Source organism: Macadamia integrifolia, unplaced genomic scaffold, assembly GCF_013358625.1.
Source record: "Macadamia integrifolia cultivar HAES 741 unplaced genomic scaffold, SCU_Mint_v3 scaffold2648, whole genome shotgun sequence".
NCBI classification, from domain to species: Eukaryota; Viridiplantae; Streptophyta; class Magnoliopsida; order Proteales; family Proteaceae; genus Macadamia; species Macadamia integrifolia.
In genome coordinates, this window is record NW_024868856.1 from 3,628 (window position 1) to 27,534 (window position 23,907).

Below are 23,907 nucleotides of genomic sequence, written 5' to 3' on the forward strand. Positions count from 1 at the left end.
GGGACGATGAATACATGGTGATCGAAGGAGACATGGAGTGAAGGTCTTGATCACTCAAGTCTGATGACTCTGAAGTCTGAACGGGTGCATTACTTGGTGCTGCTGGTTCTGGCTGTGGCTGTGCTACGAGTTCACCGCCTTCTGGACTTTTAAACCTACACGCATCAATTTTTTTTCCCCCTAAGATGCTGACAAGTGTATGGTATCGTGGATACCACACCTCTCTCTCTCTCTCCCTGTACTAAAGAACCTCAGCTTCCTATAAATGGGAGTCGACCAGCTGCATATCATATCACAGAAGTCTCCAATTTCCTCTAATCCTTTCCTTGCTCGTCTCTAATAGTCCTTCTTTGCTTACCATTTCTTCATCTTCTTCCTAAGAAAATGTCGTGCTGCGGAGGAAAGTGTGGTTGCGGCTCTGGCTGCGGTTGCGGCTCTGGCTGCGGAGGGTATGAAAAAATTCCTTCTCTTGGGTTTCCCTGTTTTTCCCTTTTTGCAAATCGATCTCTCCCTCTCTCTTTCACGCATACACATAGCAAACACAATGAAAGAGAACCATGAATGGAAATCTATGCCAATTATAAGTCAATTCTCCATGCTTCCATGTTTCTCTCTCTAATCTGTTTCATGGGTTGTTGAATTCAAGTTTTTCTTTTGCTATGATCTGCAGATGCAAGATGTACCCAGACTTCTCTTTCTCTGGAGAGAGGACAACCACAGAGACCATCATCGTCGGAGTCGCTCCCGAGAAAGCGTATGTGCCCTTCCCTTCCCCCCCTAACGAATGATTTTAACTCTTACCCGTTAAAATTACTGAACGGTACCATTCTTACGGCCTTGTTATTATCGCTATTCCATTCTTTTCTGTAACTGATGAAGAACTGCAACAATTTTTTTTTTTTTGATTGGACAGCTACTATGAGATGTCCGAGATGGGCGTTGAGGCAGAGAACGGTGGCTGCAAGTGCGGAGCTAACTGCACCTGCGACCCCTGCAATTGCAAATGAGAGTCCTGCCGACAGGGATCCATGACTGGATAGCTGTTTATGCATAATAATATATATACAACATATATGGTCTCTTGTGTGTTAAGTTGGTGTCGGTCTGGTATGAAGCTTCTCTAAGCTTCCAAAAATAAAGTAGCCTTTCTTCTTGTAACCCTCTAGGGAAGTTGCAGAGAGATTTAGTGGCTACTTTTGTGAGTGTCTTTGATTCCAGTGATCATCTGTAATTGTTCTCTCTGAAAGAGGTTATGAATTAATTGAAGTGTCTGGAGGAATGTTAATCCCTTTCTAAATTTGAAGTTTCAATTTCTGTGATTAAGGGGCAGAGAAAACTTGATTGATTCTCTTCACCATAGAATAGATGTCATGAAAAAGTCATGCAGGGAAACTTCAAGATGCCGTGAGCCATGTGACAAACGGTTCCTGTCTCAATGGGTTTTATTGGTTTGGTTTATTTTCAGTATTATTCGCTTTCAGTTGTCATTATTGTCACTATTGTCGTTGTTCTGTGGGTGGGGGTTGTCGGTGGCGAACGTTAATGGCTTCTCGTCGTTGTCGTTGCAATTCACGATTATCTAATCCGATTTGAAAACTTTCGAACCCCTTACTCGTTGACTGCTTCATTTGATTGGTGGGTAGAGAAATGCGAGGAAAAGAAATTAGCTAGGCCTGGAACCGAACCGGTATCAAAATCGCCTGTTCAAATCCGAATCAAATTGGATTGAAATCCTTTGATTTATTTTTTTAGTCCCGCGATTGAACTAAGATCTTCGCTGATAAACCCTAAGCTTAAGGTCTGAATATCTCCTTTCAATGTATCTTTGTAATTTGAGGATCGGACTCTTCTCCAACAAATGCTCCTCCAATGCTTTTTCAATGATTATCCAAGGGTTGGGAGGCGTGGTCACACATCTCAACACCTTTTATCACCGGGGGATGTGTGTCAAAGACTTTCCAGTCCTTGGATGGATCGTTGGTGTTGGAGAGGATTCCAATCCCGATCGGGTCTTATATCTCTAATTCTGCCATGGTTATATAAGAAAGTTAAGTCTTGTTTCATTTATTATAGCATTCTATTTCATTTTTGGAAGACCTTCAATGCTTTAGTATTCGTGAGTTAAATCCAAATCCAGCATTGATACTCTTTTTTTTTTCTCGCTAATAATGAATGCATTCCCACATAATTTGGAGTGAAAATAGTTCCTACACAAGCCGTTTCTACGCCGTAGAAGGTAAAATTAATGAAAGAAACAAGATATGACATTTCTTGAGACGTTTTACCCACTATGAATCACCAATTGATTTATATATAAACCTTTTTTTTTTTTTTTTTGGTAACATATTTATATATGGACCTATGAGCTGAAGTTTTTTCCTCTGGCTAGTGATTTGAATATACCCCAAAATCTTGATTCATATTTGAGCTTTGAGGATTACGAAAGTTACTAGGTGGGGCTTTTTATATCCTAATTTGCAATGGTAGTTATGAGCCAAGTTCAGGATATGCAAACTGGGCTTCTATGTTCATGATGAACTCTGTTTGTATTAACTTATATGAACCATGGTTTTGCATGTAAATATGGGGATTGCTTCAATGCCTGTAGAGAACGAAGAAACATGGGTAGCCAAGTATAGTAGTGTCGATGGATTGTCAAGAGATGATTTACTGGCTTCTGTAATTTGAACCGTCATATCAATAATCATGTGATATAAAAATGGGAAAAGGTTCATGAACTGCCAAGGCAGGGTACACATGTACACTAATTAGGTGTGTCACTCTTCTCGTCACCCATTGCTCCGGTCTCCACTTAAATCGCAGATCCTGATTCATCCTAACCATCTAAGCAACCCACGTAGACTATTTATTAATCGATCAACTTGGTTTCAAAACTTCAATCGATCAGGTCCTAGCAGTGTTGTCCAGCTTTTGATACCTCTAATATTATCCATGTCATTATAAATCCATTATCAAACCAATTCAATTTCTCCATGTGCTTAATGGTTTCAAAATATCAATTTTGTTAGGAATTTTTTCACATACCACCCTTAATTTTAAAGTAATTAGATGTAACCCCCACATTTTCAATAAAATATCTTGTTAATAATAATAAAAAAAAAATGTAGATGGTGTGCCTTCTTTGTTTATCCAATGGTCAGAAATGCATGAATGAATAGTGGATATGACAAATTAGGGGTGAAATAGGATCGAGTTGGGCCGGGTTTCTTAAAACCGTAGCCTAACCCTAGGTCTTCAAAATTCAACCTGGGCCCAACTCAATCCTATCGGATTTATGTTCAGGCCCAACTCTATTGGGTTCATACCAACCCAACCTGACCCTAATTGACCATGTCAGGGCCGAGCTGACCCTGGCTTCTGCAATGGTTAGATTAACTTTGATTGAAATGATTTTGCCATTCATATCCTATACATTAAAAAAATATAGCAAAATGAAATACCAATAAAAGCCTCAAATTCTAATATAAAAATCTTGGGTTAAATTTTGGACCGGGTTAGGTCGAGCTGAGGCCTCAACCCGAGTCCGACCCTATTCTAACCTAGGGTTGGGGGTTTTCAACCCTAACCCACCCTCATGGTTAGAAAAAGTGGCCCAAGTCCTATTTGAGCTCAGGTATGGGTGTCAATCAGTTCGGTTCCAAATGATGATAAGGTGGACCATAATCAAACCGAGAACCGACTCGGTTCTATATTTAGATACTCAAACCGATTCAATTAGGCTTGGTTTCGATTCCAATTCCATTCTGATATGCAGTTTTAATTCGGCTTTAGTTCGGTTATGAAAATGGTTCCATTTTTTAACCATGACTGTGATGGACCAAAGGTCATAATGGGCTCAAGTTATGAGCCTTATGACCATTGCTAATTCCAAAATTATCTTAGCTTGTAAATATGTGATGATAAATTGCAAAAAACACTTACCACATTTAAAAAAAAAAAAATGCTTGTAGAAAACACTCTTGAATGATGAGAACAATTTGGTTCGGTTTTGGTTCGAACTGATGGTTCTAACACCCTAAACTAAAACCGAGCCAAACTGAATAACATACTCACATATTCAAACCGAACTTATTCGGTTTGGTTTCAGTCCAATTAATTTGACTTGGCTTTGGTATCGATTTCGGTTTGAAATTGACACCCTTAAAGCTCTGGGTAGAGTGGAAGACTAAGCGAGTTCGAGTTGTCTAGGCAAACTTTCACCATATGACAAATCTAGCTGCTCGAGTAACGTGGTTCCCATCGGTGCTTATGTTGGCTACGCTTTCCCTTAAACTATATAACACTGTACTACATTTCGGAACCTCGCTCGATTCCTTCGCAGGATTTTTAGGGTTTAAGGGTGAGTCGACTGTTGGGTCATCGGAAAACCTAAGTCGCTTGATCGAAGAAAGATGGACAAGAGTATGCTCGGAGACCTGGATTCTCTACCTGAAGAAGATAAGCTGAGAATGTCGGCCATGATTGACCAGCTTCAGATTCGTGACAGGTTCTCTTTCTCATTGTTTTAGTTGGTTTGGATTTCATCATTGAGTTTTTTTAGCTATTGTGATGTGCTGTAATTGCTCGAGACTGGAATCGATCAAATAATTTCTTTCTTGCTGTCTTTTCTGAATTTTCGTATTACATCTAATGATTAATTATGAAGAATTCGGAGGTAAGGTTGGTGCTTGAGGGAAGCATCTGTCATGTTAGTGCTGAAGTATATTATCATCTTCAGTATCAGCCACCTGTTGGTAATCTGCTTGTCCACTGAAGAGGAGAAAAGCAGAAAGTGTGGCGTGGTATTCCTCTCGAAGATTAGGGATGTGGGCTTTGCCCCTTTCCCCCAATTTTTTTTTTCTTTGTGGGGATTCGTTAGTCATTTCCATCCCAAAACAATCGAAGAAACGTGCACATAACAATTTAACTCCAAATTTGTATTTCATTATACGTATCAGCCCAAATCTCCCATATAAACTCATAGTTTTTCAAAAATGACTATTAAACCCATCAACGCAGGCCATGTAGGACCCACCGGTGGAGTCGGGCCCTTTCTATAAATCGATGGCTAAAGACCGACGGGCTTGGCTGGCTGAACCTCACCGGTTTTAGCCCGTTGGACTTACCTGAGGCCGCGATTTAAGGGTTTTAAACCCTACTTTTCCACCCATTTCCTCTTCTTTCTTTCTCACTTGACCTCAGACGACTTTGGGCGATCCTTAGGCAATTCCTCACGACTCGACTCACCAAATTGACGTAACGATCCGCTTGAGTTTGCCTTCTCTATCACTCCATCTTCAAGGTAAGGTTCTAACCCTTTACTTCTCAAAATTTATGGGTTTTCTCTCTTTTACATGGAAAAATCTCCAATGGGGTTGGGGCTTTGGTTTTCCCTTTGATTCTCTCTATGGAAAATGATTCATATGCTATTGTAAAGCTTAGCTTTAAGTTCCCAATTAGTTTAATCCCTGAAATGGAACATTGGAGAGATTTCTCCCTGTTTTGTGCCCTAAACGGTGATTTTGGGGATTATGTTGTACCTTTCTCTTATCAGTGTTAATTTTGCAACCACATTATGAGTTTCCCTTGTTTTCGTTACAATGTAGGCTTCTCTTGTGTTCAAAAATCCGTTTCTTTCCAATTTAACCCAAATTTTGGATGGTATGATAGCCCTAATCCTTGTATAATTTGCCCAAACAAAGAGTGCAGCAACGTTTGGAAAATTATACCTAGCCATATCTTGAATTCTTTGTTTACATTTAAATTTTGAATCTTCAAGCATATTGGAATCATCACTAGTTGTTTCCTTTGAATGTAACCTTCCATTTGGCTAGATTCCCAAAATTTGAATTTTCTACTTGGTTAGTATACTTGTTTGGAATCCTTCAATTTCTTATTCTAAACCCGATTAGGGATATGCTATCTCTTGTTTAATCTAGTACAGTATCTCATGTTCTCTTTAAAAGGATTTATTCGTTGTATACATTCTTGGACTGTTCAAGCCTTAAGACCACATCTTATTTGGGTCATTATATACCTTAATCCACACAAGCATTTTCTCATTCATCACTTTGCATCTCCTGTGTTTGCTTGGTGATTTCCATCACCATAATCCTTCATATCCATGTATTTTCACTTAGCCAGTTTAGGTATCCGAGTTTAATGATTTGTAAAATATGAGCTTAGATCACATTTCCTAAAAATTTTCTGCCATATGCTGTTATAGCTCATTTTATTCATCTCTTTGATTTCATTTCGACTATCCGTCTCGACTTGATACTCCTTATAATTTTACTTCTTATTTTACTTCATGTACTTATCTCTCTTCTTTGAAATTGTAGGATACCACCAAGAAGAGGCAAGGAATCCGTTGAGCCATCAAGGAAGAGAAAGACTTCCAAGGATAGGAAGAGAGAGGTGGGGTCTAGTTCATCAACCCCATCACCATCTAGGGAATGGGAGGACGGTATGATTACACAATGGCACCGCGTCCCATACCACGTGCCATTATGCACTCATTTTCAAGCCGTTGACGACATCCAGAATCTAGCATGCATATCATGTCCAAATGAAATTCCTCTATCATATACATCAAGTCAAAATGAATATTCCATCACAACACAAAGCATAGTATATCATGTAAATGCACATTCAAATGCGTGATATGGTATATGTGATGTCTAGTCTATACACAAGTGACATGATGATATAGCTAGACTAACATATGTTAAATGATACATAACATTCTGAAATTAAATCAGAGTCTACTCCCCACTTACCTGTATATGTACACGGTGCTTGTACTCGGTGAGAAAAAGATCCGATGTGTGGGTACGCGTATATTGAGTGTAACCTATCATAAACATAATGGTTTATTATTTCACTATTTTAGGGTCAAACTCATCATGTTTGCATGCTAGAATCGAGTTTAGAATCATAAATGGGGGTTACCCATCAAATTTGGGCCAATTCTGGGAATTCTAGAAAGACCGGTGGGCAAGAGCCAAAGACCGATGGGCGGTTTCAGCCCGTCGGTTACTCCAGAGTCTAAAAAATGAGTTCTGGGAACTTAGGTGGGCTAAAACTAGAAGACACGTGGATAATGTAGCCCTCCGGTTGCAGCCCACCGGTTACTCCAGAGTCCAAAAACTAAGTTCTGAGAACTCAGGTAGGCTAAAACCAGAAGATAGGTGGAGTAAAAATACCCCCAATCTTTGAACAAAATTTTTCCAACATCATTCTTGACTTTCCTCCAGCTTAGGGAATTTGTCTGTGGATGATTCGATGACTCAAATCACTTGTCTAAGGTCCAATCATGTATCCTCAACCTAGATCTAAGATCAAATCAAAAGAAAATAAAGATTCTTACCTCTTTTTCAAGAACACCAATGAAACCCCAAATTTCACTTCTTTTGCTCAAAAACCTCAAAATACTCTAGATCTCTACCAACATTCCTTCTAATTCCTTCAAAATCATTATCCACACCTTCCATTAGACCTTAGATTTGATTATCCAATTAGGATTAGTAGATCCAAGTGAGTTCTTTCCTAAAATTCAAAAAGAGGGTTTAAGGATGGGGTTTTCCTAAAAATCCTTGAAAAGTGTACAATACCTACCTCAAATCAAAGACCTCGATGAGCTGATCATAAATCCGGACTCGAAATACCAAGACCCAGCTCTGGTGAAGCTCTATGGTCAACTTTCCCCTCTTTTCCTTTCTTCTTCTTTCTCTCTCCCACCGACCAACTAACATTAATGAGGGAAAAGACAATTAATGTCTCCCCCCTTTTTATACTTAGGCCCCCAAAATATCTTCTAAATCTTAGGTTGGTTAAATCTCAGGTGGGCTAAATCTCAAGTGGACTAACTCAGGTGGGATAAATCTCAGGTGGGCTAAATCTCAGGTAGGCTATCTTAAGTGGGCTAAATCTCAGGTGGGCTATATCTCAGGTGGGCTAAATCTCAGGTGGGCTTCAATGGGAATAAATTCCCACATAATATTAGATTACATTGGCAACCACAAATACAAGTACGTACCTTTACTTTTTATACATGGTGCATGCAAGTGCAAGGCTTGGGTCCACGAATTACACTTGGTACCTGCCCGATCGTGTCAGGCCAACCCAAGTTCAAGGTCACTTTTGTACCATATTCCATATGGTACCTGTATCGGTTCTCTCCGGTTCAGCCCCTATATGATCAAACAAAGTCAATGCAGTTAATTAGATCGGGTTTAGAAAGTAGGGTATTATATAACATCTCCCACACGCCCACACAGGATGGACATACTCAATTGTCCATTCTAGAAGTCTCTCTACCATAGGTGTCTCATCATACAGAAAATAGAGCATGCGACCTAACGAGATAATACAAAAGTAGAAGTGCTATATCAAGCGTCCATCTAACCAACATAGCACATCACTCACAAATAATCTGGGGTACTCTAAATAATCCAATTGCACCAAGTCTAGCACTCTCAATCTCTTATAATGAGCAGTGCTGACCTTAAAACAAGCAATGTGATTATGACTACGTCAAAATATAAATATGACAAGTCACCCAAGCAATAACCCACATAACAAGGGTGTGATTTTGAATAATTTTTCCTAAGCCCACATGTCAATCAAACTATTCCCAACCGCTTTCCCAATCGTGTCCCACATGACTGCATCATCCATGATCCTAAGGAGCACATCAAAGTAGCGTCATTGGGCATCCTCTTCATGACATGGTCTCAGGTAGAGGGTATCCATAGGATCAACTCAGTTTGATCCAAGTGGCTTACACAGTGATGAAGAACGGATCCATTCAGTCACTCTCACAAACGGTCGAAGTAAAACATAAACAATATGAAATGTATGTTATGATGCAACTCCCACTAAGGTGGGCATGTCACTCATAAAGTAAAAAGAACATCATATGAGTCTGGGTTCAGTCGCACTTTCAAGCGCCTAAATTGAGTAAATCAACCCAGTCGCCCCCATCGTGTTTGCTTGAGTTCTCACACTCGGCTATAAGTAGGCTACATTGAGATGTGGGATCTTTGTGTTCAACAGTAGAAAGGTCTCATCTTAGCTCTAACTAAGGCATCACTTAGCTAAGAAGCTGTCTGTTCATCTCGCTCGCTATCTTCAATCGTCAAGGTAAATTTGGCTCATCTTGCTTGTTGTTTCCAAGCATTAACGTGAATCACCCATGTGATTGGGTCGATTCAAGCCTGGTGACATATTTACAAAATAAAATGTGTACATACAAAAATCACCCTAAATAATTATATGTCTCATATATATAAATCAAGGAGTGATAACAATAATGTCTAAAGAAAATGTCAAAACTCAAAATACAAATCATCCACGTCTAAATCCCATATTCATAACATGAGTAAGGAAGGAAAATGTCCCGAGCAATAGGCTTAGTCAATGGATCAACCACCATGCTACTCGTGGAGATATGCTTCAAGACAATTTTCCCTTGCGTAATCATTTTTCAAATGTAATGATATCTGATGTCTATGTGTTTGGCTTTTCCGTAGAACTTGGGATCCTTAGCGAATGCCAAAACTACCGTACTTTACTAGTGTACAAGCACCACATCTCTTGAATGAACGGTAATACTAAGGCATTGTAGGAACCTCCTCAGCCAAACGACCTCCTGAACGACCATCGAGCACATAATGTACTCAGACTCCATCGTGGATAGGACGATGCAAGTCTACTTCTTGCTACTCTAAGATACGGCCCCACCTCCTAGGACAAATGCATATCCCTAAGTAGATTTGAACTCATCTCTGTCACTAGCCCAGTCAACATCACTATAGCCTCTCAATCTCAAATCTGAACCACTATAGGTGAGGGTGAGATTAGTGGTCCCACGAAGGTATTGAAAGACTCTTTTTACTACTTGCCAATGGCATGATCTTGTATTACTCTAGTAACTACTAACTATGCCAACTGCAAAGTATATAACTGGATGCGTGCACATCATCGTGTATAACAAATTGCCTATCGATGCTGCATAGGGTACTTTGGACATTTGATTCTTCTCTTCATCAGTCTTAGGGCACTGGTCAAGACTCAAAGCACAGGCCTTGTCCATGGAAGTGTCAATGGGTTTAGATTTATCCATGTGAAACCGTTCAAGAATCTTCTTTATGTAAGTCTCTTGAGACAAACAAAGAATATTCCTATAATGATTCCTAATGATCTTGATGCCTAACACAAAGTTGGCTTCACCAATGTCCTTCATCTCAAAAGTAGAGTACAACCACTCTTTAGTAGCGACAATCATCTCCATATCATTCCCAGCCAATAGAATATCGTCAACATATAAGGATAGAATAAGGAAACTTCCCTTGGACCTTTTCACATACACACAATGGCCCTCTTCAATCATTTCAAAACTAATAGAGGTAATGGCATGATGAAATCTATAATACCATTGCCTAGACGATTGTTTAAGGCCATATATAGAACATTTGAGACAACAGACTTTGCGGTCTTGTCCTTTATCCTCAAAACCCACTGGTTGATCCATAAAAATCTTCTCATCTAGTTCTCTATTGAGAAATGTAGTTTTAATATCCATCTGAAAGAGTTCCAAATTCAATTTTGCAACAATGGCTAGAATGAGGCGAATTAAGGCAATTCTCACCACTGGGGAGAAAGTCTCATCATAGTCTACACTCTCCTTTTGGGTATAGCCCTTCGCCACAAGGCTTGCCTTATACTTGTCAATTGAACCATCCGCCTTGCGTTTGACCTTTAAAATCCATTTGTTTCCAATGGTCTTATGCCCAGGAGGTAGGTCAACTAACTCCCATACCTGATTCTTATTCATAGAACTCAGTTCATCCTCTATAGCAGCTTACCACTTATCCTTAGCAGGTGAGGAGAGCTCCTCTCATAAAGAAGCGTGCTCATCCTCATCCTTTTCAACATAAATGAAAGCTTTCCCTTCAATCTCAAAATGACGACGGGGAATTTTCCCACAAGTGCTCCTACGTGTGAGGGAATCTTGATGATTGTCTAGTGGTACACTCTCACTAGGCTGATCAGCCTCACTTTCTCTGAAAATTACAGGATGAGTTAATTCTCCACCCTCACCAAGAGAAGGTGAGACGCTTTCCTTGTCCTCTATCTCAAAGAGGTCGAGATCCCTGCTGACATCACCAATGCTAGGAAAATCTATCTCAATAAAGTCGATATCCTGTGACTCTATCTCAGTCATTCCTCTGTCAAAGTATTCATCGTACATAACGTAACCCTTCGAACTATCAGAATATTTTATAAAGATGTGTTTCCTAGCTCTATGGCCAAACTTTCCAAACTTAACTCATAGGGGGTTGAAGGAACTGACTGTGAAGGCACTCAGTTAAGGATTTAGGTAGCACTTAGAAGAGCATCCCCCCAGAAAGATATCGGGAGGTTGGCTTGCAGTATCATCAACCTAACCATATCTAAGAGTCTCCTATTTCTCCTCTCTGCTATACCATTTTCTTGCGAAGTATAAGAAATGGTTAACTACCTATGAATCCCCTTCTCCTCACATAGTGCTTTAATTGGTCAGATAGATACTCTCGTCCCCAGTCAATTCGTAGAGTTTTTAAACTCTTACTTGACTAATTCTCAACCTCTGCCAGGAAGCATTTGAAGCAATCTAATGCCTCGTAGTGGTGAGCGATCACATACACATAACCATATCGCGAATAATGATCAATAAATGTGAGAAAATAAGAGGCGTCATGGCATGCGTTCACATTCATAGGTCCGTAAATATCTGAGTGGACAAGTTCTAGAGGTTGGGCAGCTTGAACTGCCTTTCCAAAAGGCTTCCGATGAGCCTTACTTGCTAGACAGGGTTCGCACGCAGGGAGGTTGACTTTAGCGAGTGGGCCTAAAAGGCATTCTTTAGCTAGCCTAGTTATATTGTCTAGCCCTATGTGTCCCAATCTAGCATGCCATGTAATAAATTTAGAATTATCACATGTATTAACTACATAAGAAACATATGAAGGACAATCAATTAAATCTAATTTAAAAAATCCATTAAGCAAGGATTTACGTCCAATAAAATACCACTCAAATAAAACTCTAAAGTGCAACCATCAATATGGAATGAATATCCTAAAGGTAATAATGTAAAAATCAAAAGTAGATTATATTGAATATCCGGTGCGTAGAGCACGTCATGAAGAAGCAAGGTGCATCCATTATGCATCTTGAGCTGATAACTCGAATTGCCTCACTAGTGCTATTCCCTATGAACACGTTTTGGGATCCACTTGGAATTCTGCGTTAATCTACAAAACACCCTCGATCTCACGCTATATATTTTGTTGCTCTTGTATCTACAATCCAGTCAGACTGTGTATGGGCAATCAAAACATGGGTACAAACATATGTACAAGAAGAGTGGGATAGAAATGGTACTTGCTTCGGCTCAGTGCAATTACAAGCGAAGTGCCCCATCTTTTGGCAGTTGTAGCATTTGATTTTAGATAAATCTTTCTTTCCACCACGCTTGCGTCTTTTGCGCTTGGCAGGCTTGCCTTCTTTTGGTTCCTGGCTCTAAGCCATACCCTGATTTCCCGGTCTTTTGTGCTTGAACTTGTGCTTGCCTCCCTGGGCAACTATGGTAGTTACATAGTTCGCCTCTTAGCACTCTGCCTCAAGTTTCACATGCTGTGCAACATCAGTAAAATTTTTAATGCTGTCATTATGTGTAAGAACGAGCTTTATGGGGTTTCAAGAATCGTGTAGTGTCTTAATGTCAGCTTAAACCTGTTGTTCATCAGTAAGAGTGGTCCCAACATCTTTTAGCTTTTGAATCATGTCCTTGACCACCCTAATGTGTTCAAGCATAGTGTGCTTAGGATCCATCTTATACATCTCAAACTTCAAGATCATACCCCTTAGCTTGTAGTAGATGTACCTCTAAAGTCAATATTCAGTTGGTCCCACATGGACTTAGCTGTGATATGTTTCTCATAATCACCTATCAACTCATCATGTGCTTAACATAATAAAGCGCGTACTGCGATCTTTATTCATCTGCTGATTATAGGCATCTATATCACGATGATGTTGAGCGGTAATATCCTCAGCGGGTTTCTCCATAACATTGGTCAACTACTCAAGATAGTTTTACTCATTGAGCAAATATTGAATTTTTCGATGCCACATGTCATAGTTGGGTTCAATCAATTTTTCACCCTTGGTGAAGTCCGCAACAACATGATTAGTGGTCATATTATACACAGGAATGTGCAAGGTAAACATTAGGTACACATTAAGAATTTGTTCCAGAAACCCTAATAAAAATTAATGGCTCCTTACTACACACGATGAGACAAAAAATTTCACTAAGCTCATAATCAAATCTCACATATGTGGATCAAGGACATATAATTTTAATTTATTTCGAAAAAATATAAGGAGAATAATGTATCTCCAATCCACAAAATGCGCCATACACACGGGGTGTGCATGAGTCCCACATAGGAACACAATTGGTGCTTAAAGTTGCATGTCGAGGTAGTGCAAGTGTATGATATGTAGTGCGGGGTGCTTTCCCTTTACAAGGCTTCTCAAAAAATTAATTACATTGTCTAAAAAAAAAATTACATCCTTTAATAAAACCTACTACATCAGTCTACTGAATAGAGAGTGCCGCACTTTACATCATGCACGAAGACTACCTCTAATGTACATACATGAACATGTCCACTTAAATTAAATACTAATCATAATCTCCAACCTAAGAAAAAAAAACCATGGGTCAATGGGTGGAGATCGACCATGCATCTCATCAAGTGGAGCGAGTCACAAGTCAAAACTGCCATGGGAGGGTATGATGATTTACCAATGCATTTACATATACATGTTAAAATACATTTCAAAGCAATAATATATCTAGCCTAATAATGCGAAAGTCCGATGTTCAACTCATGCCAATAGAACCAATAATTTAAAGCAAACAATATAAAAATGCATTATCATATCAACAAACAATTTCAGGTAAACCGTCTAAGAAATTACCCTCCCTTTGACCTAAGTCATTAAGAGAAAAATGTAATTTTAGGTAGGGTTCCACAAACCCAAACCCTAAATTACATTATTAAAATAAACTCTTGAGTAGGGTTTAACAAATAAACCCTTGGGTAAACCCTTAATCACAATCAGGGTTTAAATTTTCCAATACTTGTGGATCCTGCAAGTATTATGAAACATACATCATAATGATATTACCAGCATATGTAGTATCTTATGGCACTCCAAGTCAGTGACTAGTTTGGATTGATATGTATTGGCCTATATCAAGTCGATCTGAATTCTCAAAAAATATCTTTGTTTTCAAAAGCTTTGCTTTTCAACTTCTTTAAAGCCATGAAATGATCAAAAGTAAACAGAGTTTGAGTGAAAAAGAAAAAACCTCACTTTTGACCCTTTTTTATTTATTTTATTTTTATTTATTTATTTATTTATTTTAATAATGGGGTTTGGGTACTTTTCATGTATAGTACCACTACTTTCATCCTTTTGAATTTAAACCAAAAAAAAAATCGTTCCTTTTGTTTTCTCCATACGACAAGCAGATGTGGAGGCCGCAGCCTGACAGCAAAAACGTAGTGCCCGTTTGATAATGTTTCTGTCATTTCTGCTTCAAGAAACGGCAGAAACATAAATTTCCATTTCTAGAAACATAAACCCAATTGAAGGTGTTTGATAAGTCATGTTTCTGGAAGTGGATAGTAACCAGTGAAAGAATGGCCACGAGTCATTTCTAGAAATGGCAAAACAAGTTCTACTTGTTTCGCTTGGGTCGTTTCTTGTACCATAAATAGGTGGAAATTTCAATTTCTATTTCTGAAAACAAGTGAAACGAAATAGTTTTATCAAATGTTTTTTGTTCCGTTTCTGTTGTTTCTAGACACAGAAACGGCAGAAACGTGTTTCTTGAAGCGTTATCAAATGGGTCAATCTCCTTTTAGTAGCCCACGGCCACCATTTATCAAATTTGAAAATAAAAAGATTTTCAAAAAGCATAGTCACCGTCACTATTCATCCAAATCCAATTTTGAATTAGATGAACAGTTCGACTTATAATTAAATAAGTGAGGGATGACGCAACCAATCTGGCTTTGATACCAATGTTAAAACGAAAAGTAAATGGGTATCGGGGAATACTTCAGTATTGCTTTCCTCGTAGCAAAATGGATCGGGTTGCACCATGCGCCGATCTGCACGAACAATAACAAACGAAAGGTTGCGATGATCTCGCTAGGCAATCGCTAGACAATATTTCATTCTTCAAATCTAAGGATTGTAATGGAGATCCTTGGAGGCACACACTCTCAATTGGGAGATACAAAAGAGAATAGGAAGAAAGAGATTATGTCAAAACCCTAATTGGCTTTGTGGCCAAAACCCTCTTATTTATAGAAAATTGGCTAGCTATGGTTCCCAATCCTAGTGGGTTTATGATTACCCCAAATGGACGACCCACGAAAAAAACGAGTCGAAACCCAGTCCAACCCATATTAATTAACAGAAGCATTAGCACGTGAGACCAATGAGAGAATGCACAAGCATCTTTAAGGCCCTGAGTGTGGGACAACGTTATCTTTTCATGTACCTTATCTATGATGTTTCTTTATGTCAGCAGGTCATGGTTCATTTTTCTTTAAAAAATAGATGTTATATTGTAAGACGATAGAGCTTGTGTAAGGGAGGAATTATATTTTGTTTTCTAATTAAAAGACTCAAAACCAAATAAACAGAGGATACAACATGAAATTAAAACCAAAAGCTACAGTACAAATGCTTTTCAACCACACTCATAAGTCATACCACAAAAAGAAAAAGAAGAAGAAGAAAAAAAAAAATCACACTCGTACTGTAAAATAGCACACACGTAAACAAAAACATAGGTTTATTAAGAGGTCTCGGTGACACAATCGTTGTCCCTCCCATTTTAACCAGAGATTTCAATAGCCTTGACCTCTGGTTTCTTAACTTCTTCCTTGGGGACTGTGACAGTGAGAACACCATTCTCCATGGAGGCCTTCATTTGATCTATCTTAGTATTCTCAGGCAATCTGAACCGGCGAAGGAACTTGCCGCTGCTACGCTCGACACGATGCCACTGATCATTCTTTTCTTCCTGTTCTTTGCTCCTCTCTCCACTGATCTGAAGGACTCTGCCTTCTTCAACTTCGACCTTAACTTCTTCCTTTTTCAGCCCAGGAAGGTCAGCTTTAAAGATGTGCGCTTCTGGGGTCTCTTTCCAATCCACGCCGAAATTGGCAAACGCAGCAGTATCGCTAGAGAATTGAGGGCGAGAGGTTGTGAGTGAAGATGAGAATGGGAAGTCCTGGAATGGATCCCAAAATCCACCAAGGAAGCTTGGAATGAGCGACATTTTAATTGGATAAAAGGGGTAAGATTTGGATAAGGAATTAATGGAAAGGTTTGCTTGGAATCCTTTTGTTTCTCTTCTATGAGAATTAGGATTGTGGAGTTCCACAATTTATAGTTGAATTGTTGTGCGGAAGAGAATTCTAGTAATTTCCCTGGTTTTTCTTCTTTTAGCTATACCAGACTACCAGAGAGACCATGAAGTTTCCAGCAAAGTTGAGACTAAAGAGTTTCACTCTGGAGTATTCGCTTGTAGGGTCACAATTAGGGATTAATTCCTGCGCTGGGCCCATTTTTCCATGCCACCATGATGATGATTGACGGGTCCTCTTTCATTGGTTGTGGGCGCTGGTGTGTACATGGTCTTCTCTCTTATTGATTGCAGACGTTAATGTATATGTGCATTATATAATGGGTAGCGTTGTTGTGCCCATTTGTTATTTATGACATAGCAGTATAGGTTGGGTCCAAATTTTAGTACGAGGTAGCACCCACACAAAGCTGGATCAAATACACGTATGAGAACAATCTCACATTCCCCTAATTCTGCCATTTAGAATCCATTTAGTCCGAAGCAATGCTTACAAGAGAGAGACTTAGTGAATTTCAAATGCCAACATTGAAAGGTGTATGAGATTATTCTCGTATATGAACCTAATTTGTCTCCACTCATGCTCCCTAGTTTTGCCTTTACTTTACTATTTTTTTTTTTCCGACAAAGAGGTTATTGCTTTCTACAAATCGTAATTATGTCAAAATAAATAAAGGGAGAAGGTTTTCTAATAGGTTGAATAGTTCTGCATCAACACGAGGAATAATGGGAACACATACATGGAAGCATCAATAGGGGCAAAATTTCAATTTTTTCATGAGGCAAGACGATCATTTCATCTCTCCCTATGTTGTGGTGAAGAAGTTGCACTGTCTTCTAAGCTTTTTTTTAATCAAAACATAAGGATAATTTAAGTATTTTCATAAATCTTTTAATTATCAGGAAAGCCAAAGTAGAAGTTTGCCTTCCTGAGAGAATTAAAGAAAAAAAAATTAAATAAATACAAGATAAGTACCGAAGAGTAATAGAATTTTTTCTTTAATTATTAGATCTTCAAAAGAGGTGTTTTAGACATGACAAGGACCTTAACCAAAGGTTATCTATGTTAACTAGCCCACTTCAATTACTTTATGTCTAAGAAAGTACTAGAATGTTCACGAAAATTTTAATTAAAAATGAAAAAAAAATCACTGAAAGCACTAGAAATTTAGATTTTTTTTTAACATATTATAATTCTTTGTCTTCACATTTTTTGAAAAAAATGGAAAACCTGAAAAAGGTACTGGAATCCTCCCACCCCTGCTCTATAATTACAAGACAGATGTCCTTTTCTGTCTCATTGAGGACGTACTACACACCAAGCATCTACCAATCTCTGAAGAGTTCTCTGCAATTAGCTTCGGTACAGAACAAATCATAAATCAGTGGCAATGTCTTAATCCCAAGCATTTTTGGTGGCCAGCGAACCATCTTCGATCCATTCAATTTCTGCGTTTATGTGATTTAGGGTTTTAATTTGGGATTGAAAAATGAGATTTTATCAAATGGATGGAAGTGATGATTCTTTCCCCAACTGTTCGACTTTGATGATACCAAGCTATCTTTTCTCTATTGAGAATCCAAGCAAGAAATCTGATCCATCCCTGCGAGTTATTAAATTTTTACTTTTTTTTTCTTCAAAGTATTTTTCCGCTATTTTCTTATGTTAGATCAAGTAATCTGAAAACGAATGGAATGGAGGTGAGGACACTTTCCCCATATGATCGACATTGAATCAAATTGTGTTGTTTGTTAGACGGATTGAATCGGATAATATCCAATTACCATTTACATAAGCGAATTCGAATTGAATACTATTTTAGATATCCTGTTGGATAAACAGATTAAATTTGGACAGGCTCCTATTCGAGCCAAATTCGATCCGTTTACATCCCTATTCAATGACATATCCTTCTATACTTATCTATTCCTCACCCTTAATTCTTCAATGAAACTTCTTAGCATGACACATCATGCCACCTCACCTACTATTTTAAATTTAATTTTATTCCATCTAATTATGCATCTGACCCCTTTAATTTCTTTTCTACAGCAAGCACATTCTTGTACAACCATTTTGATAGACTTATTTTAGGTATGTATATCTCTGTAACCGATTCTCTTTTTTGTATATATTTGGTTCCATGTAATAGAATTATTCATGTTAAAATAGTCTATTGGCATTAACTTTAATGAGTGTACAATGGTGCTCTTATATAGAGATTACAGTTATTGAGTTATAGACAAACTCTATGATCACATGTAGGAGACTCAAACTCTAATAGTAATAGGGTAGGACTCTGTTAACATATGTGAGTAATGGACAGAAAGTCTATTATCACATGTGAGAGTCCTATTCCAACTCTGCTGTCTCATGTGGTAGTCTTGGATTACAAGTAGTCTCTAGATTTTGTACTCACTGAAAATGCCTACAATGTAGGAGAGGTTGTTGAGTGTAAGTATGACTCTAGAGATTGAGTTCGAGTGGGATGCTAACTATCCTGATACACCCTCTCAAGGTGGAGATTTGAATGGTCGAATTCGTAGCTTGTCCCGTAGAAAGGAGAACCGTGTAGAGCTGAGAGCTTTGGTAAGGATATCGGCCATCTGGTCATGTGTTGAAATGAACTACACTTGAAGGTCCTTGGAGGCGACTTTATCACGAACGAAGTGGAAGTCAATTTCAACATGCTTGGTACGAACATGAACAACCGGATTGACCGAAAGGTAAGTGGCCCCAATGTTGTCACACCAAAGAATGGGTATAATGGGAACAGGGATCCCTAATTCCTCAAAGAAAGAGCGAAGCCAAGTGAGTTTGACACAGGCATCAGCCACTGCTTTGTACTTAGACTCGGTGGAGGAGCGTGCAATTGTCTTCTACTTTTTAGAGGCCCAGGAGATCATATTAGGACCCATATAGATGGCATAGCCTCCTGTGGATTTGCAATTTGCACTGTCACCAGCCCAGTCAATATCGGAGAATGCTTGTAATTGGAGGGAACTAGATTTGGAGATGAATAACCCATGATCCTTGGTACCTTGGAGATAACGTATAATCCGTTTGACTAGTGTCCAATGGTCTTCGAAGGGGGCATGTATGAACTGGCAGGCACGGTTAGGGGTGTCAACCAGTTGGGCCGGTCCGATTTCAGTCGAGCTTAATCGGGCTTGAAGACTTTCAAAGGCTACACCGTGTCCTCCCATTTAACTAATCGGGCTTAGTTATTGAGGGCATGGTACACTTTATATTTGGTCGGTCGGCCTCGGGCTATAATCGGGGTACCTTAATCGGGCTTTAGTCGGGCCTTAACCGGGCTACGGATATGTTTAATGTTAAACGGGTTTTAACCGATTTTTAAATGGGCCCTCTTTAAAATGTGCTCTTATATTCTGGCCCACTCATGCAAGCCCAAAACAATGACAATAAATCAATAAATGATACCAAATATAACCATTATTTAAAATGTGAACATGTCTTTACCTTTTAGTTTTTATTCTTTAATTCGGGGGGTAAAATAGGTATTCTACAATCATTAAAGGGTCGGGCCAAGTCGGTGCACAATAGGCCGGTCTCGGTCGGGCGTTATTTGATTGGTCTCGATTGGGCGCCCGACGGTCCAAGTAGCAGAATCGAGATCGATCATTTATAAACGGGCCGGGCTCAAGCCCAACACGTTTAATAAATGGTCTGGGCCGAAGCGGTCTATAAATGGTCGGTCCCGATCGGTTTAGTCGGGTCGGGCCAGGAATTGACACCCCTAGGCACGGTTCACTGAATAAGCCACATCAGCCCTAGTGAGGGTGATGTATTACAGAGCACCGACAATTGAGCGATACCTAGTGGGGTCCGAAAGAAGGACACCCCCTGTGGAAGATGCTGCAAAGGTGGTGGCCATGGGAGTAGTGACGGGCTTACAGTTAGTCATGCCAGCCCTCTGGAGGAGATCACTGATGTATCGGTGTTGAGGGAGGAGAACACCATTAGACCGATATAGGGCTTCAATACCAAAGAAAAAGCTGAGACGACCAAGATCCTTGATAGAGAATTCTGAAGCAAGCTGATGAAGGAGAGTCTGAACATGAGTTGGTTGGTTCCCTATAACTAAGATGTCATTGACGTAGACAAGGACATATATGACAGCAGAGCCCTGCATGTAGATAAATAGTGATGTGTCGGTTTGGGATGACTGAAAATCTGAACGAGTGAGGAACTCAATTAACCTATGAAACCAAGCCCTAGGAGTCTGTTTGAGCCCATAGAGGGACTTGTGGAGGCGACAGACATGATTAGGGCACAGGGCATCTTCAAAACCCTAGGGTTGAGCCATGTAGACTTCGTCAGATAGAATACCATGCAAGAATGCATTCTAAACATCAAGCTGACGAACAGCCCAACCGTTAGATATGGCCAAGGAGAGGACCATCAGTATGGTAGTAGGTTTGATGATAGGGCTAATGGTTTCATGATAGTCAAGACCAAGTTGTTGATGAAATCCTTTAGCAACTAAACGGGCCTTATATTCTCAAGGGAGCCATCTGCCTTCCGTTTGATGTTGTACACCTACTTGCAGCAAACCAGATTCATAGTTTTCCTGTAAAGCACAAGAGACCAAGTACCATTACGTAATAAAGCATTAAATTCATCAGACATAGTAGAACGCCAATGAGGAACCTTGTGGGCTTGGGAGAAGCATATAGGTTCAGCCGGTTCAGGTGAGGTGATGGTAGAGAGCGTCAGGGGGTCAGCATAGAGATCATGTAGGGTTCTAGTGCGACGTGGTGGGGTGGTAGAGGAGTCAGGGTTAGGGCCGGTTAGGGTTAGGTGAGGTGAGAAAGGAGGGGATATGGGAGAGGGTGGTTCGGGTAGGGGCGGTTCGGGGGTGGCAGGGAGAGGGATGGGTGGGTTTAGGAGGGTAGGCGGAGGGCTAGGGTGAGGTTGAGGGGTAGGTATGTTAGGTGCAATGCCCCACGGTGGAGGGGTAGTAGGAAGGGGTTGGGTTGAGGAGGATGGTGGTGCAGTGTGAAATGGGAAAGTAGATTCGTCAAATCTGACATGACGAGAAATGTAGATACGACGGGTGATGAGATCTATACAATGATAACCATGATGGGAATGGCTATATCCTAAGAAAACACATGAGGCAGAATGGGGTTCAACCTTGTGATGATTGTAAGGACGGAGCCATGGATAACAAAGGCATCCAAAGACTTTTAGAAAAGAGTAGTCCGGAGAATTGCCTGTAACTAACTGATGGGGGGATTTGTTACTTGTGACAGAGGAGGGCATACGATTGATGATAAGTCCATGGTTTCAAAGGCATAATCCCAGTAAGCTTGGGGAACAGCTGCATGGGATAATAGGGTAATCCCAGTTTCAGCAATGTGCCTGTTATGATGTTCAACTGTTCCCTATTGCTCATGAGTATGAGGGCATGATAACCTGTGTTGGATGCCCAACTTGGCAAAGTAAGATGGGAGAGTAGGGAATTCTCCCCCTAATCAGTTTGAATGGCCTTGATGGAGCGAGAGAACTGACGTTCCACCAAGGCCTGAAAAGTACGAAAGGCAGAGTAAACATCAGACTCCAACTTTAAAGCAGTAAACCAAATATATTTAGTATGGTCATCAACAAATATAACAAAATAACGATTCCCATTTGAAGAAACTGTGGGGTGGGGGCCCCATACATCACTAAAAACCAAATCCAAAGTAGAGGAACTACGAGTACTAGTTTCACGTAGTGACAATCTACTAACTTTGCCCATTTGGCAAGCAAAACATAAAGAAGGAGACTTCACGAGTTGATGACCAGGTAACATAAGATGAAGCACACGTTCATGAGGGTGGCCTAAACGATGATGCCAGTAAGATGAGGCAGAGGCCAGATTGGCATAAGTGGACGCTGAAATGGAATAGAGACCATGCTTACTGTGTCCAGTGAAGAGGGTTTGATTGGTCTTTAGATCCTTCACAGAGAAAAAAGAAGAGTGAAACTCAAAGTAAACATTATTGTCACGGCAAAACTGCTGAACAGATAACAAAGAACAAGTGAGAGTGGGAATATATAAAACATTAGAAAGAGAAAATGAATGAGAGGGAGAAGAGATGGAAGCAGTGCCTATGTGAGATATAGGAAGGCCCTTACCATTACCAACCACAAGTTGGTTATTACCTGTGTATGGATCATAGGTGGAGAATTGGGTTAAGTTAGGGGTGGAATGGTGGACGTCTCCAGTATCAAGGATCCAAGAGGTGGTGAAAGATTGTGGAGGTGTGGGGTGATGGGGTGGAGGTGCAATGGTAGGGGGTTGAGGGGTAGGGAAGGGTGTAGTATGGTTGGCTTTGGGTTGAGGTGGTGGCCGATTGTAGGGATGGGGAGGGGTAGGTAGAATGGCGGCTCTGGTAGGTCCCTATGGGTGGTAGTAGCAAGTGTCTGTCTGATGATTAGTGCGTCCACAGATTGTGCATGGATTGTGAGCGAATGCATTAGAGTGATCAAATCCACTAGCACGACCACGACCATGGCCTTGGGAGGAGCTTGTACCATGACCACTGGTGGAAGGAAGGCCACGACCTTGGTGAGTGACATGGGCTGATGCATCAATGGTAGGATCAACAATGGGAAGGCGTGAGTGGAGAAGGTTCTCATGACTCATAAGGAGACCATGCATGTCGGTGTAGGAGATGGGCTCCTTTTGTACCATCATAATGGAGGCAAGGGCTTGATATTCAGTGTGTAGGGCCTGGAAGATGTGGATGTTAAAGTCTTCCGACGGGAGGGGCTTCCCTACAACTGCTAGCTCATCGAAGAGATGCTTGGCTCTATGGAGAAACTAAGTAATTGTCTCATCTGGTTTGTGAACCAGATTTTGAAGGGAGACGTTGAGAGACAGAATCCTAGTTGTAGACGGAGAATTGGATGCAGCATGGAGTGCATCCCAGATCTCTTTGCTAGTGGTCTGTCCAACTGCTAATGAAAAGGCTTCTTCAGAGAGAGAGGCGATGAGAAGGCTCATAATAAAAGCATCTTGTTCACGCCATGCCTTGGCTTTGATAGGGTCTTGAGGGCAATGATTGTCACCGGTGACATAGTCGAAAAGGCGTTGGCCAGTGAGATAGGGTACGACCTATGTGCACCAATAAACATAGTTCTTAGATGTGAGCTTTAGAGATATCATATGATGACCACCAGATAGGGATGTGGGAGGTGGGGATGGTTCGGCCATGGTAGAATAAGGAGGAGGTGGTTCGGTCATTAGGGATTGGAGTATAGAAAATATATGTGAGGGGAAAAGGGGAGAAACGTGGGTTGGGGTTTTAAGCTTGCTTTGTTTTTTTTTTTTTTTTTTTTGGAGACTAGAAGAGAGAAAAGGGACGTGTGTGGCTTTTTGGTTTGC

General features: G+C 40.1%; 2 protein-coding genes and 1 non-coding gene across 3 annotated transcripts; 2 read left to right on the forward strand and 1 right to left on the reverse strand.

The window, feature by feature from the left end:
* The first annotated feature begins 264 nt into the window (after nt 1–264).
* On the forward strand, nt 265–1,297 carry LOC122066976 (metallothionein-like protein type 2). The gene is made up of 3 exons (XM_042630818.1): nt 265–449; nt 671–754; nt 914–1,297. The coding sequence occupies exons 1-3, from the start codon at nt 385–387 to the stop codon at nt 1,005–1,007; spliced, it is 243 nt and encodes an 80-aa protein (XP_042486752.1). The 5' UTR covers nt 265–384; the 3' UTR covers nt 1,008–1,297.
* Nucleotides 1,298–15,724: 14,427 nt separating this feature from the next.
* Nucleotides 15,725–16,644, reverse strand: LOC122066977 (class I heat shock protein-like). Its single transcript, XM_042630819.1, has one exon. It carries the CDS (start codon nt 16,418–16,420, stop codon nt 15,974–15,976), a length of 447 nt encoding a protein of 148 aa, XP_042486753.1. The 5' UTR covers nt 16,421–16,644; the 3' UTR covers nt 15,725–15,973.
* A 1,372-nt stretch (nt 16,645–18,016) lies between these two features.
* On the forward strand, nt 18,017–18,109 carry LOC122066978. Its single transcript, XR_006136541.1, has one exon. It is a non-coding gene; the product is annotated as a small nucleolar RNA Z103 (small nucleolar RNA).
* The last annotated feature ends 5,798 nt before the right edge of the window (nt 18,110–23,907 follow it).

Coding starts and splice junctions, on each gene's coding strand:
- LOC122066977 (XM_042630819.1), bottom strand. CDS start 16,420: ATGTCGCTCATTCCAAGCTTCCTTGGTGGATTTTGGGATCCATTCCAG.
- LOC122066976 (XM_042630818.1), top strand. CDS start 385: ATGTCGTGCTGCGGAGGAAAGTGTGGTTGCGGCTCTGGCTGCGGTTGC. Junction 450..670: donor TGCGGCTCTGGCTGCGGAGG/GTATGAAAAAAT, acceptor TATGATCTGCAG/ATGCAAGATGTACCCAGACT. Junction 755..913: donor GGAGTCGCTCCCGAGAAAGC/GTATGTGCCCTT, acceptor TTGATTGGACAG/CTACTATGAGATGTCCGAGA.